This window comes from Entelurus aequoreus, linkage group LG01 (assembly GCF_033978785.1).
Source record: "Entelurus aequoreus isolate RoL-2023_Sb linkage group LG01, RoL_Eaeq_v1.1, whole genome shotgun sequence".
In the NCBI taxonomy this organism is placed as follows: Eukaryota; Metazoa; Chordata; class Actinopteri; order Syngnathiformes; family Syngnathidae; genus Entelurus; species Entelurus aequoreus.
In genome coordinates this window covers 101,729,458-101,749,621 of record NC_084731.1, presented here as the reverse complement: position 1 = coordinate 101,749,621, position 20,164 = coordinate 101,729,458, and the positions used below count along the sequence as shown (strand labels likewise).

Sequence of the window (20,164 nt, the reverse complement as noted above, 5' to 3'; positions counted from 1 at the left end):
TACCAGGCACGTTCTCAGTTGGTTATTTATGCGTCATATAACGTACACTTATTCAGCCTGGTAACCTCGTAACCTCGCGGATACAAGCGGCCAAAATGAGTTTCCTCAGAAGGGTGGCTGGCATCTCCCTTAGAGTGAAAAGTTCAGTCACCCGAGAGAGACTCGGAGTAGAGCCGCTGCTCCTTCCTTGGAAAGGAGCCAGCTTAGGTGGTTCGGGCATCTCGTGCGGATGCCTCACGAGCGTCTCCCTAGGGAGGTCCTCGTTGCACGTCCCACTGGGAGGAGACCCCGCGGCAGGCCAAGGACCAGATGGGGGGATTACATCTGCTCTCTGGCCTGGGAACGCTTCGGGATTCCCCAGGAGGAAGTCGATAATGTTGCTCTGGAGAGGGAAGTCTGGGGGTCTCTGCTGGAGCTGTTGTCCCCGCGACCCGATTCCGGATAAGCGGTTTAGATGGATGGATGGATGGATGGATGGATGGATTATTCAGCCTGTTGTTTACTATTCTTTATTTATTTTAAATTGCCTTTCAAATGTCTATTCTTGGTGTTGGATTTTATCAAATAAATTTCCCCCAAAAATGTGACTTGTACTACAGTGCGACTTATATGTTTTTTTCCTTCTTTATTATGCATTTTCGGCCGATGCAACTTATACCCCGGAGCGATTTATACTCCGAAAAATACGGTAAGTCATTTTTGATTTAAGTTTATGTCAAGATTAGCAGCCGGCCTCCGTAACTCCCACTCCTCATTTGCAAGTTTTGTTGATTCTATGTAACATGTTTATGTGTGCTATGGCTATGAGGTTGTTTTTCCTTGGCCTCAGTCTGGACCCCATATTTTTTTACTCTCCCCCCCAATATTCACCTGTTTCACACCTTTTTAAGGGGCGTCGTAAGTGGCTGACCCGTCAGCGGTCCTGTCTTGTCTCCCTGTAATGCAGGGGTCCCCAAACTTGCACTTTGCCGATGATTTCACGTTATCGATGGGAAAATTCATTTTTAGACAATAAGATTTGCCTGAGCGGCTAGGAGACACCGAGAGTAACAAGCGGTAAAAAATTAATTAGAAAGGACAGATTTGAAAAAATTATAATTAGAAAAAAACATTTAAAAACTTTTTTTTTTTTAAACTTGGGACTTCCCGCGGGCTGGATTGTGGACGCCGGCGGGCTGTATCGGCCCGCGGGCCATAGTTTGGGGACCCCTGCTGTAATGTATGTCTGCTCTTAGTGGGACTGTGCTGAAAATGTAATTTTCAGTTCTTATGTCTTGCACATATGAAGAATGGACAATAATAAAGCAACTTGAACTTGAATAATGTCTATTTTCTGCTGGATTTACTCTCTATTTTATGCTGCAGCTGCAGCTGTTACATATACTGTAATATTGTACATGGTAATTGTTATATATTGTATATATGATATAAACAATTGTTATATATTGTATATATGATATAAACACTCCTCTCTGAGCTGCCACCTTACCGTGGTAGAGGAGTTTGCGTGTCCCAATGATCCTAGGAGCTATGTTGTCCGGGGGCTTTCATGCCCCCTGGTAGGGTCTCCCAAGACAAACAGGTCCTAGGTGAGGGATCAGACAAAGAGCAGCTCGAAGACTTCTATGGGAATGAAACAACAAAGACTCAGATTTCCCTCGCCCGGACGCGGGTCACCGGGGACCCCTCTGGAGCCAGGCCCGGAGTTGGGGCACGATGGCGAGCGCCTGGTGGCCGGGCCTGTCCCCATGCCCGAAGAGGCAACGTGGGTCACCCCTCCAATGGGTTCACCACTCATGGGAGGGGCCGTAGAGGTCGGGTGCATTGTGAGCTGGGCGGAAGCCGAAGGCAGGGCACTTGGCGGTCCGATCCTCGGCTACAGAAGCTAGCTCTTGGGACGTGGAACGTCACCTCGCTGGGGGGGAAAGGAGCCTGAGCTAGTGCGCGAGGTAGAGAAGTTCCGGCTAGATATAGTCGGACTCACCTCGACGCACAGCAAGGGCTCTGGAACCAGTTCTCTCGAGAGGGGCTGGACTCTCTTCTACACTGGCATTGCACGCAGTGAGAGGCGACGAGCTGGGGTGGCAATTCTTGTTTCCCCCCGGCTCAAAGCCTGCACGTTGGAGTTCAACCCGGTGGACGAGAGGGTAGCCTCCCTCCGCCTTCGGGTGGGGGGACGGGTCCTGACTGTTGTTTGTGCTTATGCACCAAACGGCAGTTCAGAGTACCCACCCTTTTTGGATGCGCTCGAGGGAGTACTGGAAAGTGCTCCCCCGGGTGATTCCCTTGTCCTACTGGGTGACTTCAATGCTCATGTTGGCAACGACAGTGAAACCTGGAGAGGCGTGATTGGGAAGAATGGCCGCCCGGATCTGAACCCGAGTGGTGTTTTGTTATTGGACTTTTGTGCTCGTCACAGATTGTCCATAACGAACACCATGTTCAAACTTAAGGGTGTCCATATGTGCACTTGGCACCAGGACACCCTAGGCCGCAGTTCCATGATCGACTTTGTAGTTGTGTCATCGGATTTGCGGCCTGGGTGAAGAGAGGGGCGGAGCTTTCTACCGATCACCACCTGGTGGTGAGTTGGCTGCGATGGTGGGGGAGGATGCCGGACAGACCCGGCAGTCCCAAACGCACTGTGAGGGTCTGCTGGGAACGTCTGGCAGAGTCTCCTGTCAGAGAGAGTTTCAATTCCCACCTCCGGAAGAACTTTGAACATGTCACGAGGGAGGTGCTGGACATTGAGTCCGAGTGGACCATGTTCCGCGCCTCTAATGTTGAGGCGGCTGATTGGAGCTGTGGCCGCAAGGTAGTTGGTGCCTGTCGTGGCGGTAATCCTAGAACCCGTTGGTGGACACCGGCGGTGAGGGATGCCGTCAAGCTGAAGAAGGAGTCCTATCGGGTTCTTTTGGCTCATAGGACTCCGGAGGCAGTGGACAGGTACCGACAGGCCAAGCGGTGTGCGGCTTCGGCGGTCGCGGAGGCAAAAACTCGGACATGGGAGGAGTTTGGAGAAGCCATGGAAAACGACTTACGGACGGCTTCGAAGCGATTCTGGACCACCATCCGCCGCCTCAGGAGGGTGAAGCAGTGCACTGTCAACACCGTGTATGGTGCGGATGGTGTTCTGCTGACCTCGACTGCGGATGTTGTGGATCGGTGGAGGGAATACTTCGAAGACCTCCTCAATCCCACCAACACGTCTTCCTATGAGGAAGCAGTGCCTGGGGAATCTGTGGTGTGCTCTCCTATTTCTGGGGCTGAGGTTGCTGAGGTAGTTAAAAAGCTCCTCGGTGGCAAGGCCCCGGGGGTGGATGAGATCCGCCCGGAGTTCCTTAAGGCTCTGGATGCTGTGGGGCTGTCTTGGTTGACAAGACTCTGCAGCATCGCGTGGACATCGGGGGCGGTACCTCTGGTTTGGCAGACCGGGGTGGTGGTTCCTCTCTTTAAGAAGGGGAACCGGAGGGTGTGTTCCAACTATCGTGGGATCACACTCCTCAGCCTTCCCGGTAAGGTTTATTCGGGTGTACTGGAGAGGAGGCTACGCCGGATAGTCGAACCTCGGATTCAGGAGGAACAGTGTGGTTTTAGTCCTGGTCGTGGAACTGTGGACCAGCTCTATACTCTCAGCAGGATCCTTGAGGGTGCATGGGAGTTTGCCCAACCAGTCTACATGTGCTTTGTGGACTTGGAGAAGGCATTCGACCGTGTCCTTCGGGAGGTCCTGTGGGGAGTGCTCAGAGAGTATGGGGTATCGGACTGTCTGATTGTGGCGGTCCGCTCCCTGTACGATCAGTGTCAGAGCTTGGTCCGCATTGCCGGCAGTAAGTCGGACACGTTTCCAGTGAGGGTTGGACTCCGCCAAGGCTGCCCTTTGTCACCGATTCTGTTCATAACTTTTATGGACAGAATTTCTAGGCGCAGTCAAGGCGTTGAGGGGATCCGGTTTGGTGGCTGCAGGATTAGGTCTCTGCTTTTTGCGGATGATGTGGTCCTGATGGCTTCATCCGGCCAGGATCTTCAGCTCTCGCTGGATCGGTTCGCAGCCGAGTGTGAAGCGACTGGGATGAGAATCAGCACCTCCAAGTCAGAGTCCATGGTTCTCGCCCGGAAAAGGGTGGAGTGCCATCTCCGAGTTGGGGAGGAGACTCTGCCCCAAGTGGAGGAGTTCAAGTACCTAGGAGTCTTGTTCACGAGTGGGGGAAGAGTGGATCGTGAGATCGACAGGCGGATTGGTGCGGCGTCTTCGGTAATGCGGACGCTGTATCGATCCGTTGTGGTGAAGAAGGAGCTGAGCCGGAAGGCAAAGCTCTCAATTTACCGGTCGATCTACGTTCCCATCCTCACCTATGGTCATGAGCTTTGAGTTATGACCGAAAGGACAAGATCACGGGTACAGGCGGCCGAAATGAGTTTCCTCCGCCGGGTGGCGGGGCTCTCCCTTAGAGATAGGGTGAGAAGCTCTGCCATCCGGGGGGAGCTCAAAGTAAAGCCACTGCTCCTCCACATCGAGAGGAGCCAGATGAGGTGGTTCGGGCATCTGGTCAGGATGCCACCCGAACGCCTCCCTAGGGAGGTGTTTAGGGCACGTCCAACCGGTAGGAGGCCACGGGGAAGACCCAGGACACGTTGGGAAGACTATGTCTCCCGGCTGGCCTGGGAACGCCTCGGGATCCCCTGGGAGGAGCTGGACGAAGTGGCTGGGGAGAGGAAAGTCTGGGCTTCCCTGCTTAGGCTGCTGCCCCCGTGACCCGACCTCGGATAAGCGGAAGAAGATGGATGGATGGATGATATAAACATATAATATTAATATATCTTATACTGTACATATATTATGTAAATATAACATATATGTTATATTTTATATTGCTACTATGGTACATTTTTAGTCTATTTTATACCTGCATTTTCCTTTCCATCCTTACACTTTCCATCCTTTGTAACTGCGCTACTGTGTGGAACAATTTCCCTTGTGTATCATTAAAGTTTGTCTAAGAACTTGATTAGAACCATTATGAATATTGGATGACATCATAGCTTATGTGTACACACACATCAAATAAGACTTTATTAAACTCTTTCAAATGTTATCTCATCAACTAATATAGTGTGGGTTTTAGATTATATTTTTATTACGTCATTAATATTTGGCATCAACCAATATTTCCATGTTTGAAAGAAGCATTTTTTTTTACACAGCTTGGTCGGGGTCCTCCCGGCCATACGGGGGGGCTGTCGCCGTCTTGAGTCGCTCCTCTGCAGGCGCTACGTCACCACTTTTCGCCGAACGAGATGACCGTCTGGCTCTTGAAGATCCCGGCTATTGACTGACTGGTGAGTTCAATGAAAATTTCTTCCTTCTATTTAGCTCAAACTGGTATCTTTTTTCCCTGCCCTTTGGGTGAACGTTCATCTCAAGACTAACTGTTGCCTAAACGAAGGGGGTTTAAAGCCCCACGACCGCGTCACAGTAGTCCCCTTGTCTCCCAATTTTTCCCCCCCCAGACGCAACATGAAGGAAGTGGTTCTCCTGCTTACAGCTTGTGTGCTTTTCCTCCTCCTGCCGAGCTCCTGTCAGGCGGCGAGACAAGGACAGGATATCCGATGTGGAGGTTGGTATTCTGCGCCTTAGGCTTCGAGGTCTTCTCCCTTCACTATTATTTTATTTTGAAAATCCCCATCCTCTGTTGTGGATAGGGATGGGTACCGGTCACATTTGAACCAATACGGTACCGATTCGATACCAATACGCAACGGTACCATTTTTCGCTGTTTTTGTGTGTTTTGATAAATATTAACAGTTTTCGATAATAAAAATCATTTTTTAATTGCAACATTTAAACATGAGCTGATTATGATGACTGCTGTCCAGTTATTATACAGTGAAACCTTTCTATAGTGGCCGCTGTAGACAGGTGGCTATTGTTTATTATGGGCCTGCTGCAATGCAGCAGTAAATGGGCGCTGGCAGTGCAAGCAGCCCATATTAATACACAATTAATGCACAATATAACATACATCCATAAACGTGGATGCATATGCAAAAGTGCAATATATTTATCTGTACATTAGTCTATTTTTTTATATCAGCACCTTATTGCTATTTTATCCCGCACTACCATGAGCTAATGCAACAAAATTTTGTTCTTATCTGTACTGTAAAGTTCAAATTTGAATGACAATAAAAAGGAAATCTAAGTCTATTATTTTTGCTCATACTTCAAACTTTATTATTCTTGTTTCGCACGTTTCTCTTACACTCAATACGAGATGAACCGGCCCACGAACCCCCACATATACTATACTGTCGGAAAGGGGCTGTCCGCGCCGATGGCGGTACTATAAATTGGGACCATTTCGTGTTACCGTGGAAATGCTATTCACAAATAAACGAAAAAAATGGGCCACTAGAATGGGTAAGCACCTTTTATAATGGAGGATATTTCCAGCCGAACGCTCCAAAAAGGCACGATTACCTCCTTTTGTAGCTCAGCCATACTTTCACGAAGCACTCTGTGTGACACTTGTTAACTGTTAGCATGTTAACGTTAGCATGATAGCATGTTACATTAGCTTGCTACATTTTTGAGCTACTTTCGCTACTGTTTAGCCCAGAGTCATATAACTTGGTATGTGACACTTGTTAACTGTTAGCATGCAAATGATAACATGCTAGCAAGCTAACTTAGGCTTGCTAACTTTTTCATCTATTTTTGCACTTTTTTTTTCTATTTCCGCAGCCATACACCTTTGAGTCGTATAACTTTTAAAGTTAGACTTAGATAAACTTTAAACTTTTAAAGTTTAACGTTTGTCTAAGTTAGGCTGACCATACGTCCTCTTTTCCCCGGACATGTCCTCTTTTGCGGGGTTTCTTAAATGCCTCAAATGTCCGGCATTTTGAATTAGGGTTGCGTGTATTTTCAATGTACGTCCAGGGTTAAGTTAAGAAGGGGTTAAAAAAAAACTGAAGGTGTGCGCACTAGCAACATTCGTGAGGGAGGGGCAGAGACACAGAGCGAGAGAGCTAGTGAGTGGAGAGAGACATGAGAACAAGAAATGCCGAAACGTAAATGCAACTTCACGGATGATTTGCGGGAAAAGTATTCGTGTTTTGGTCCTGGCCGTGACACATGGGAAGCAGAATGCACTGTGTGCAAAGCAGCAACGTATGTATCTGTGGTAAATAAAGGGGCCAAAGATCTACAAGCCCATATCGACACTACAAAGCACAAAACAGCTGTGCATGGCGAGAGCTCGTCTGCTGTTTTTTGTTTAAATTTCATTAACTTGTTTTGAGGCATTATTTATGTTTAGATTATATACAAGAGGTTATTTTGAATATTTCTACCTGTGCACTTTTTATTCCAAAACTGTGAATGTTACAGAATATAAGTGTGACTTATTTTGTTATACTGTCAACCAGTGTTGGCGTTAACGCACTTTTTGTGTTTTTTAAAACATTTTTTTACCATTTGTTGCCCACAGCTAATGTTTTAAAGGCCCACGGCACATTCTAAAAATACTATTAAAATAAACAAAAACATAACAAAAGTGAAATAAAAAAGCTTAAAGGTGAAATGTAATTTAGAAAAAGTTGCAATGTTGACTAATAAAACAAAGCTGTTTTTTTTCTTCTTTCAAACGGTCATTGCTCAAAACATAATATTGAATCAAAAGCAATGTTATTATGAATTATTGACCTATCAAAGGTTCCCATTACTTCACATCAAATATTCCACTTTGAAAAATATTTTTGGTGGAAGATTTTGCATATTTTGTGTGTTTGCCATAAAAAACATAGTTTTGTTTGACAAAAAAGGGCGGAAAACAAACAAACAAAAAAAACAACATAAAAAAAACTAAAACATTTTGAAATGAGGAATTGATCTGAAGTTGATGTAGACTCCAGAGATTTAAGCATTAAATATAAAATGTATGTATGCCCTGGCACACCAATATCATCATTTCATGACCCAAGCAAAACACTTTTTACACTTTTATACTGAAATAAATACACCTACAACTTATTAAATAAAAACATAGAAAAAACTACCAGCAGCGGTAAAGTTTAGATCCATGAAGGAAAGAAGAAAGTGAATGAATGTTTATAACTGAATACATTTAAATGTGTATACACATTTGTTTTCTTTTGTATTATCTTTTTTAATGAATGAAGTAAAGTTTATGACAACCTTTTTCCAAAACACAATATAGAATGTGAGATATAACAGGATAATGCATACATTTGTCATTTGTTTTCAAAACGCTTACAAAAAAGTGGGACCCCAAAAATTTGCTGTGGGACCCCATTTTTATGACTTGATGGGGTCCCTGGGACCCCATTTTGAAAATTCCCAGCGCCAACATTGCTGTCAACAGAGGAGAAAAATGCTTTATTTAAATAAATATATTATTTATAAAGCAAGTTTGAGTATCATTGGCAAATGTTTACCTAGTCCCGGCCTTGGCGTGCTGCCCGCCTTGGCACGCATATATGTGTCCTCTTTTTGGGATTTCATAATATGGTCAGCCTATCTAAGTCTAACTTGGTATATGAAACATGCAGACTGTTATCATGCTATCTGTGCGGTATAGCTCGGTTGGTAGAGTGGCCGTGCCAGCAACTTGAGGGTTACAGGTTCGATCCCCGCTTCCGCCATCCTAATCACTGCAGTTGTGTCCAACATCTAATAAGTACGGCGACCCCCGGCCAGAGGTCCAGGGCACAGATAGCAGGCCCATCAACATTTCCGCAATTTTATAGTTGTTTATTGTTTATTGAGGATCCCCATCAGCCGAGGCACAAACGCCAGGCTAGTCTTCTTGGGGTCCTTTTCAAAAGTTCAAAGTAAAATAATAATACACAGATCCAGTTACAAATAAAAGAAAGGAAAAAGGAAAAGAAAAAGAAAATTCTCAAAATAATAAAATAAAATAACAGTACACAGATACAGTTACAGAACATACACAGATCCAGTTACAATAAAAGAAAGGAAAATAAAAATACAATTCTCAAAATAATAATTTAAAAAAAGTACACATACAATACAGAACATACGCAAATCCAATTACAGTAAAAGAAAGGAAAAAGGGAAAGAGAAAAAAAAGTTCTCAAACAGATAACATGAAAGATGAACTCTTAAGTCTAAAAAGTGACTTTATATGTTTCTTAAATGCTTTTTTACTAGTTATAGTCCTAATATTTAAATGAAGAGTATTCCATAATGATACTATGATGCTATTACACGCCGGTTGGCCGCCATTTAGAATTTCCATACATGTGGATCGTTAAACAATTACGTATACATGTATCTGGAATTGTAAAGCGTTGCTAAGCTTATTGAATTTGAGCCGGTTCACGTGAATAGGATGCAGTTTTCCTTTCATGCCAGACTTTTGGGGATTAACCAACTGCGCAAAGCTTAGGGGAGCTTCGATAAGACTTGCAGAGTCCCGGCGCGGCTGCATGTTCTGGCTGCTTGCAACCCCCCGCTTGACTTAAGAAATTATATTTCACGGACAGTGGTATGGCCAATTTTGATATCGGTGGCCAGTATATGGAGTCAAAAAAGAATGAGTGGCCGCTATGGACAAGGTATATAACGCTTGATGTTAGATGGCAGTAGGGTTGTCTCGATACCAATATTTTGGTACCGATACCAAAATGTATTTTTATACTTTTCGATACTTTTCTAAATAAAGGGGACCACAAAAAATGGCATTGTTGGCTTTATTTTAACAAAAAATCTTTGCGGTGCGTTAGACATATATTTATTTTTGCAATTGAAAATAGTGAACATACTAGACAACTTGTCTTTTAGTAGTAAGTAAACAAACAAAGACTCCTAATTAGTCTGCTGACGTATGCAGTAACATATTGTGTCATTTATATTCTATTATTTTGTCAATATTATAAAGGACAAGCTGTAAAAATGGATTATTAATCTACTTGTTTATTTACTGTTAAAATCTGCTTATTTTCGGTTTCAACATTTTCTATTTACACTTCTGGTTAAATGTAATAATAACTTATTCTTCTGTTTGATACTTTACATTAGTTTTGGATGATACCACAAATTTAGGTATCAATCTGATACCAAGTAGTTACAAGATCATACATTGGTCATATTCAAAGTCCTCATGTGGCCAGGGACGTATTTACTGAGTTTATGAATATAATATGAATTTTAAAGAAAAAAAGATTTTGTGACTATAAAAAATATTGATGTAATCATACAAGTATCGACTCGATACGCTCTTGTACTTGGTATCATTACAGTGGATGTCAGGTGTAGATCCACCCATGGCATTTGTTTACATTGTGACGCCGGTGAGCTATTGTATCCTCCTACGGTCTGTAGTGAAGCCTGTTTAGCTATTCCTCGTCCTGCAGTGATAATGATACGTGTAAAAAACATACTTTATTTGTCGCCATGGAGGTGAGGATTAATGATTTAGAAGTAGCTAAAACGCTGCCGATTGCGGATGGACATTAGCCGCTAACTAGCTAGCCATGTTTTAAAGCAACTCTTACTGAGGGTGTTTCAGTGTTATAACTTCACCTTTATCTTTAGTACTTAACTTAAAATGCATCCATTCTCCCTTTTCTGTCTACACACTGTGTCTGCTTGTAAGTACTCCGTGTGTGTGCGCTGCCGAACATGCTCCCCTGCTCGTAAAACCAGCAATGTCATGACGTGACGACGATGCGCTGTCATGCCTGTAAAAAATAAATAAATGGCGAACCGGTACTTTTCAAACAGAGTATAGTACTGTTTTTGATTCATTAGTACCACTATACTAGTACTGGTATACCGTACAACCCTAGATGGCAGTAGTGTATAGTTAATGGCAGAGTGTTGTGATTGGTCAAAAGGCAGTCACGTGACTACAGGGCGCCGTGTTTGTTACCAACTTTGAGCTGATGTGTTTGCGGCGCTTCCTCATTAGTTTTTCCAGGTGTAAAATGTCCTGTTGTGCAACGTGGGGCTGTGCCACCCGCGAGAATTGTGGAAATCTTTGACATGGCTTTCCCACAACCCGGAAAGAAGACGCGTATGGAAGTGAAGGTTTGCCGTCAACACCGTTGACATTACAGCGTCTTGTGCCAGATAAACACTCGACACAACGTCTGCGTATTGGTCAGGAGAGAACACACAGAAGATCATAAAAATAATAACAATAAATGAACACATTAAAGAAAAACTGACTATCTTCAATCTCAGTGAAACTAAAATAATGATATTTTTGCAGAAGAGAAAGTCAAACACAAATACAAATAGACAGACATTAAAAGAGTATAAAAGAAAACACATTTTGGATGTAATTATAGATCAATCAATCAATCAATCAAAGTTTACTTATATAGCCCTAAATCACGAGTGTCTCAAAGGGCTGCACAAGCCACAACGACATCCTCGGCTCAGATCCCACATCACGGCAAGAAAAAACTCAACCCGATGGGATGACAATGAGAAACGTTGGAGGGGACCGCAGATATGGAACCCCCATATCTGCGGTCCCCCGTCGAGTGGATCTAGCATAATAGTGTGAGAGTCCAGTCCATAGTGGATCTAACATAATAGTGAGAATCCAGTCCATAGTGGGGCCAGCAGGAGATCATCTTGAGTTTAGACAGGTCAGCAGCGCAGACACGTCCCCAACTGATGTACAGATGAGTGGTGCACCCTGGGTCCCGACTTTGGACAACTAGCGCCTCATCTGTGGTCACCGAATCTGTGCAGAGCAGAAAAGAAACGGCAGATCAACTGGTCTAAAAGGGGGGTCTATTTAAAGGCTAGAGTATACAAATGAATTTTAAGATGGGACTTATATGCTTCTACTGAGGTAGTATCTCTAATTGTTACTGGGAGGGCATTCCAGAGTACTGGAGCCCAAATAGAAAACACTCTATAGCCCGCAGACTTTTTTTGGGCTCTGGGAATCACTAATAAGCCGGAGTTCTTTAAATGCAGATTTCTTGCCGGGACATATGGTACAATACAATCAGCAAGATGGGATGGACCTAGACCGTGTAGTATTTTATACCTAAGTAGTACAACCTTAAAGTCGCATCTTAAGTGCACAGGAAGCCAGTGCAGGTGAGCCAGTATAGATAGATATATATGTATATAAAGGTATATACAGTATAGGTGTAATATGATCAAACTTTCTTGTTCTTGTCAAAAGTCTAGCAGACGCATTTTGTACCAACTGTAATCTTTTAATGCTAGACATAGGGAGACCCGAAAATAATACGTTACACTACTCGAAACGAGACGTAATGAACGGATGAATAATGATCTCAGCGTCGCTAGTGGACAAAATGGAACGAATTTTAGCGATATTACGGAGATGAAAGAAGGCCGTTTTAGTAACAGTCTTAATGTGTGACTAAAAACGAGAGAGTTGGGTTGAAGACTATACCCAAATTCTTTACCGAGTCGCCTTGTATAATTTTTTGGTTGTCAAATATTAAGGTGGTTGTGGAGGTTGCCCTCCAGGGGGTTCTTCAGATCACCGACATGAGAGCCCGGATCAGGGTTACAATACAGTTTTATTTTAAGAGTTCAGCGGGTTGCTTTCCAGCAATTGTCTTTTGTGTCCGTGTCCGTCACGCTCTTGCTCTCACTCCAGCTCCAACATCTTCTCTCCTCCCTGATGTTGCTAATAAAGGGCAACAGGTGATTAGATAACAAGGTCCACCTGGGCCATCTACGCACCTGTCGCTGTCTTCGAGGCCGGTCCTGGCACACCCTGTTCCGCGGCAAGCCCACATGCCACGCCCCCTCCACATACCTTCACCGCCAGACGCAGACCGGGAAGTGTCCGGCCGCGCCTACTCACCCCCACCGGGTTGGCAGTGAGCCCCGCCTGCCTTAGGGACTCGAGCACCGCCCCCACCCGCTGCATGTGTTCTTCCCAGCCGCCACTCTGAAATGATGACGTCATCCAGATAGGCGGCCACGTATGCAGCGTGAGGGCGCAGCACCCGGTCCAAGAGGCGCTGGAACGTGGCGGGCGCACCGAACAAGCCGAACGGAAGTGTCACAAATTGGTATAAACCTTCCGGGGTGGAAAATGCCGTTTTTTCCTTGGACTCTGGCGACAAGGGAATCTGCCAGTAGCCCTTGGTCAAATCCAGTGTTGGAAAAAACGAGCAGTGCCCAGCCGATCCAGCAGCTCGTCGACTCGGGGCATTGGGTAGGCGTCAAAACGTGACACCTCATTTACCTTGCGGTAATCCACACAGAACCGCACAGACCCATCCTTCTTCCCTACCAGAACGATGGGGCTGCACCACGCAATGTGGGATTCTTCTATTCCCCTAACTCCAGCATGGATTTTAATTCCTCCCGAACCACTTTGCGTTTGTGTTCGGGGAGCCTGTTGGGCCGAGACTGCACCGTAACACCCGGGCTGGTCTCAATGTGATGTTAGATGAGGTTCGTGCGGCCTGGCCAAGGGGAGAACACCAGAAAAGCGCTGCTGCAGCTTGGCAACATCTTCTTTCTGCGCTAACGTGAGCTGATTATCACAGGGGAGGGGGGAGGGCAAGGCAGAGCGCGGAATCTATGACCCGAACTCCTCCTCCTCCTCGACCACCATCACCATGGAAACAGGCTCCGCCTCCTTCCATGCCTTCAGCAGGTTGATCTGGTAAATTTGAGTGTCTCCGCCCGGTCCGAGCGCCGGACCTTATAATCCACATCGCTCACTTGCTGTGTGACCACAAAGGGTCCTTGCCACTTGGCGAGTAATTTCGAGCTGGACGTCAGAAATAATACAAGCACTTTTTCTCCCGGTGAAAATGTCCTTAGCTGCGTCCCCGTTATACAAGCGCTGTTGACGTTCCTGGGCCCGGAGAAAATTCTCACGTGACAAGTGCCCCACCGTGTGGAGTTTTACTCACAGGTCCATCATGTATTGAATTGAATTTTTGCTAGGGCTTGGACCTTCTTCCCAGCATTCTTTAATGAGGTCCAGAACCCCGCGCGGCTTCCTGCCGTATAATAATTCAAAGGGGGAAAACCTCGTGGAGGCCTGGGGTACCTCCCGCATTGCAAACAGCAGGGGATCCAGCCACGCCCCCCTCCACAGTGGTATTGTTAAATAGGTGTCGGTGTTTAGCAGGACCGATAATCAGCATTTCCATTTTCTTAGCGTTGAGCCTCCAGCTGACTACAATCCAGCGTGTTGGTCAGCTTTAGGGGCATGTAGATGAAAACATGAACTGGAAATCTCATTAAAATATTCAAAATAGTGTTCAATAATGGTTAAAGCAAAATATGTTGTGGACCAAATATCCCTCCATATTCTAGACTGCTTGCCAGTGTTACCATATCTGAGTTGTTGTGCAGAAATATGGGAAATAATGACAAAAGTTGACTTACTCACTTAGCATGTTAGAAAGAAGAAATATGAGTTATAATAACACATAATGAGTGATACGTGCAGTGATTGCAAATTCATTATGTAGAAATATGATAATTACACTTATTGACTTAGCGCAGGGGTGTCAAACTCATTTTAGATCAGGGGCCGCATGAAGGATAATCTCCGGACTATTAAAATCATGGCATTAAAATAAAGACAACTTCAGATTGTTTTCTTTGTCTGACTTTGGCCAAAAATAGAACAAACACATTCTGAAAATATTACAATAAAAATATAGAAAAAAATACTGGCAGCGGTAAAGTTTAGACCCATGAAGGAAAGCAGAAAGTGAGTGAATATTTATAACTGAATACATTTACATATGCATAAAAATGTGTTTTCTTTTGTGTTATTTAAAAAAAAATGAATTAACGTTTATGACAACCTTTTCCAAAACACAATATAGAATGTGAGATATAACAGGATAATGCATACATTTATCATTTGTTTTCAAAATGCTTACAAAAAAGTGGGACCCCAAAAATGTACTGTGGGACTCCATTTTTATGACTTGATGGGGTCCCAGGGACCCCATTTTGAAAATTCCTAGCGCCAACACTAATGGAGTATTGGTGCGTGCAAAACTGCAGCACGTGGCTCGGGCCTGCGCACCAGTTGTAATACTAATCAAATATCATCCTGGGGGCCGTAGATAATTAATTAATTAATTCATTCATTCAAGGCCCTGCCTGCAGGCCTTGACTTTGACACCACTGACTTAGCATGTTAGAAGAAAGATGAGATGTAATAATACATAATGAGCGATACATGTAGTGATTACAAATACATTATGTAGAAATATGATAAATAATTAGACCTATTGACTTAGCGTGTTAGAAAGATAAGTTCTAATACTACATAATGAGTGAGAAGATGGCAGAGGGATTCCCTTCCTTAGAAACCCACAATGCCTCTACTTGGCCACATTTGGACAAATGTATGCGTCTGGATAAAACAACACATTCATGTGAGTTGTTTACCATGTAAGTCCAAATCCAAAATGCTCTCCACATGGAAGAGGTGGAATACACATTTAAGAACACACATGATTGTGGCAGACATGTTTGCCACAGTATAGCCCAGGGGTCGGCAACCTTTACCTCTCAAAGAGCCATTTTGACCCGTTTCACAAATTAAGGAAAACAATGGGAGCCACAAAACTCTTTTGAAATTTAAAATGAAATAACACTGCATACAAAGTTTTTTTTTGCTTTGTGCTATGTATAAACCAGTCGTCTCAGACACGCGGCCCGTACCTTAATATGAAAATGTAATGTTAGGGCGGCCCGCGAGTTTTATATGAATGGCGCTTGACAGCGTCATACTTGCCAACCCTCCCGATTTTTCCAGGAGATCGCCGTATTTCAGGGGAACTATTCTCTCGAATGTCTGCTGGTTTTCGCCCAAACAACAATATTAAGGGCATGCTGTAATGGCACTGCCTTTAGCGCCCTCTACAACCTGTACATACAGCATGCCAGCCCAGTTACATGTTATATGAGGCTTCTGCAGACACACATGAGTGACAGCAAGGCATACTTGGTCAACAGCCATACAGGTCACACTGAGGTTGGTCGTATAAACAACTTTAACACTCTTATTAATATGCGCCACACTGTGAACCCACATCAAACAAGAATGACAAACACATTTCCGGAGAACATCCGCACCGTAACACAACATAAACAGAACAGAACAAATACCCAGAATCCCATGCATCCCTAACTCTTCCGGGCTACATTATACACCCCTGCTACCACCAAACCCCCCCAACCCCCCCAACCCTGCAACACATTAACCCCCCCCCCCCCCCCCCCTCTCCGTGCGTCGGTTGAGGTGGGTGGGGTTTGGCGGTAGCGGGGGTGTATAATGTAGCCCGGAAGAGTTAGGGATTCTGGGTATTTGTTCTGTTGTGTTTATGTTGTGTTACAGTGCGGATGTTCTCCCGAAATGTGTTTATCATTCTTGTTTGGTGTGGGTTCACAGTGTGGCGCTTATTAGTAAGAGTGTTAAAGTTGTTTATACGGCCACCCTCAGTGTGACCTGTATGGCTGTTGACCAAGTATGCCTTGCAGTCACTTACGTGTGTGAGCAGAGACTGCATACAACATGTGACTGGGCCGACACGCAGATAGTATGATGGAAAAGCGGACGTGACGACAGTTTGTAGAGGACGCTAATAAAGACAGTGCCACCACGGCATGCCCTCAATATTGTTGTCCGGTTGAAAATCGGAGAATATTTGCCCCGGGAGATTTCCGACAGAGGCACTGGAATCCGGAAGTCTCCCGGAAAAATCAGGAGGGTCGACAAGTATGCAGCTGAGCCGCATCAGAGTGGTCAAAGAGCCGCATGCGGCTCCGGAGCAGTCTAAATGCTAACTTTCATTTTCATTGGTGTTTTACAACAAGACAGTAGCTGACATTTTGTTCATTATTTCTACTGTTTATATTTTGACATTGAATAGTTGATTCCCCCACCTGGCTGCACCTTATATTCAGTCTTTTTCATTAATTTCAAATCCCATGCCTGTAATATTAAACATGCCATGCAAGTAGTATCTGTGACCCCCCAGCCTGCAGGGCTCTAGTGGATGAGATGGAGTGGGCCGTCTCCCAAGTGGACCCCAAGAAGATGATTCAGACCGGCTCCTATAGAATCAAGCCAGATGGGACTCAGTCCATCAAGGAGGTCAGTGTGCACCTTCTCTTCCATGCAGGACTCCCTTGCTTTTACTTTCTTATCCCTTCCAAAACTTTAGGCCAGTGCTGCCCCAGGGCTATTCTCTTTTATTGGCCCTCAACATGTTCTGAAAATTACATTAATTCCTTATTAACAAGGAATATTAAATATAACAACTATTTGCTTTGTCACCTAAAGTACAAAAGCTAAGATAACAAAGACTACCTTTACACTGCAGGCCAAATCTGAGTTTTTCCAGTGCAAGTGAAATGTGATTTTTGTCAGACTCCAGTGTAAACGCGCATGTGGCCTCAATGACTACGTTTACACTGCAGGCCAAAGTGGCCCAGATTGGATTTTTTTTTAATCAGATTTTTTCCGTCTGACTGTTTGCACTGCAAGTAAAATGTGATCTTTATCAGACTCCAGTGTGAACGTGCACAGGCCCCAAGGTGGCCCCAATGTGCCCTCGACGTCGCTTGCATGCGCAGTGCGATAAAGTGAAAACAAAGGAAGTTGACCAGGAGGAAGTCGCTACTACTACAAAATAAACTACAAGTCGCCACACCTTAAAAATTAGTGTTTTTTTCACATGAAATTAATATAAAGTATGAATTAATGTATATAGTGTAATATGTTTGGGAGGGTTTTAATATTTTTATGACAAGTAGAGGAGACAAGGTCATCAGCGTGGATCTTTGTTAGCTTTATTTAATTTTTATCTAAGCAAATACACCACAGCGTCAATTCCCTTCAACAATCGCTATTTCTTCAGAATCTAAAAATATATTCATATATTACATGTAGACTATTATTTGACAAGTGATGCACCGAAAATTTGGTCATCTTAAATGGACTTTGCTTGTCGAAACCAGATGTTGTCACTTGAGGGCAAAAACAATCAGATTAGGTAAACGGGGCCAATGTGGCCAAAACATCACTTGCATGCGCAGTTCGATAAAGTGAAAAAAAAAAAAAAAAGGAAGTTGACCGGATTCTGTAAACGAAGAAGGAAGCCACTACTACTACAAAATACAATAGTTCGCCACACTTTAAAAATTAGTGTTTTTTTTGACAAGAAGATATCTATCTAATCTAATTAAAGTTGCATTTCCAATCTGATTTTAATCGGATTCTGACGACCTCCTGATGTGGCTTGAATCTGATGCCAAAAGATCAGGGGCCGTACTTATCAAGCTTCTTAGAGTGCCATTTTACACTTAAGTCCTGAGAATTTGCGAAATTTAGTCCTACTCTCAAACTTAAGAATAAAAGCTTTTTATCAACGTTCTTAAGTCTAAGAATCACTCCTACTCTCCACGATATTTAAGAGACCTTCAGAGGTGTCTTAAGTGGTTAGGAGTTGCCAGCAGGGGATGGCACTGAGGCGAAAGAGACGTGCGCGAACGTTCAGGGAACGGAACAATGTTTTGGTTTTTTTTGATGACGAGCAGCTGATCAAACGGTATCGTTTAGACAGAGCGGATATTATTTTTGTCACAGATTTAATACTTTTCGATTCCCTGTTGATTTCTGCATGTGTCTGCAGTGGGCTAGTATATATAGAGCCACCCACACCAGTTTCAAATTAGTTGCCTAATTAATGAATTGGAAAGAAAATGTTATGACAGTAGCGTATGTGTGTGGCCGTGAGGAGTAATTCTAAGAAGCTTGATAAGTACGGCCCCAGATTTGTTGCCAGTCTAAACGCTACAAAGTGCTTAAAATCTGGGGCCGTACTTATCAAGCTTCTTAGAATTACTCCTAAGAAGTCTGCTAAGAGTTGACTTAAGAGTAAATAAATTCTTCGCTGAAAGCTGCACTTAAAAGTTAGTTATCAAGCGTCTTACTCACACTTTCAGCGAAGTGTAGGACTGAATCTTAAGTGTCACACTCAGAGCTGAATTACGACATTACTATGTGCCGTAAACGGAATTTTAGGTGACGTAATTTCTGTGTCCATAGAAATGACCAATCACGGAAGGGAATCCGTTGTCTAAGAATAAAGAAATATCTTGGAAATATTTAAGTGGACAATGGGAGTGTATATTTTGACAATAAACTACAAAATAATACAAAACAAACTAGTCCCCGCCGGCACTCACGCTACCGCTCCCTCTCTTCTATCGCCCACACACTCACTGACGTCACTCACCTCACGGCCACACACATACGCTACTGTCATAACATTTTCTTTCCAATTCATTAATTAGGCAACTAATTTGAAACTGGTGTGGGTGGCTCTAAATATACTAGCCCACTGCAGACACATGCAGAAATCAACAAGGAATCGAAAAGTATTAAATCTGTGACAAAAATAATATCTGCTCTGTCTAAACGATACCGTTTGATCAGCTGCTCGTCATCAAAAAAACCCAACATTGTTCCGTTCCCTGAACGCTCGCGCACGTCTCTCTCGCCTCAGTGCCATCCCCTGCTGACAACTCCTAACCACTTAAGACACCTCTGAAGGTTTCTTAAATATCGTGGAGAGTAGGAGTGATTCTTAGACTTAAGAACGTTGATAAAAAGCTTTTATTCTTAAGTTTGAGAGTAGGACTAAATTTCGCAAATTCTCAGGACTTAAGTGTAAAATGGCACTCTAAGAAGCTTGATAAGTACGGCCCCTGATCTTTTGGCATCAGATTCAGACCACATCAAGAGGTCGTCAGAATCCGATTAAAATCTGATTGGCAATGCAAATTTAATTTAATTTTTTTTGTCAAAAAAACACTAATTTTTAAGGTGTGGCGAACTATTTTATTTTGTAGTAGTAGCAACTTCCTTGTTCATTTACAGAATCCGGTCAACTTCCTTTTTTTATCACTTTATCGAACTGCGCATGCAAGTGATGTTGTGGCCACATTGGCCCCGTTTACACTGCACATCTAATCTGATTGTTTTTGCCCTCAAGTGACACAGATCTGGGGCCGTACTTATCAAGCTTCTTAGAATTACTCCTAAGAAGTCTGCTAAGAGTTGACTTAAGAGTAAATAAATTCTTCGCTGAAAGCTGCACTTAAAAGTTAGTTATCAA

The 20,164-nt window shown here is 43.8% G+C and overlaps 1 protein-coding gene across 1 annotated transcript in view; it reads left to right on the top strand.

The window, feature by feature from the left end:
- Positions 1-5,205: 5,205 nt before the first annotated feature.
- LOC133645828 (protein canopy homolog 2-like) overlaps positions 5,206-20,164 on the top strand; it is a 30,519-nt gene continuing 15,560 nt past the window's right edge. Inside the window, exons 1-3 of the mRNA XM_062040725.1 lie at positions 5,206-5,340; positions 5,512-5,618; positions 17,021-17,136. Of these exons, the coding sequence (XP_061896709.1) occupies positions 5,519-5,618; positions 17,021-17,136 (216 nt within the window). The 5' untranslated portion in view covers positions 5,206-5,340; positions 5,512-5,518. The remainder of the gene's footprint in view (positions 5,341-5,511; positions 5,619-17,020; positions 17,137-20,164) is intronic.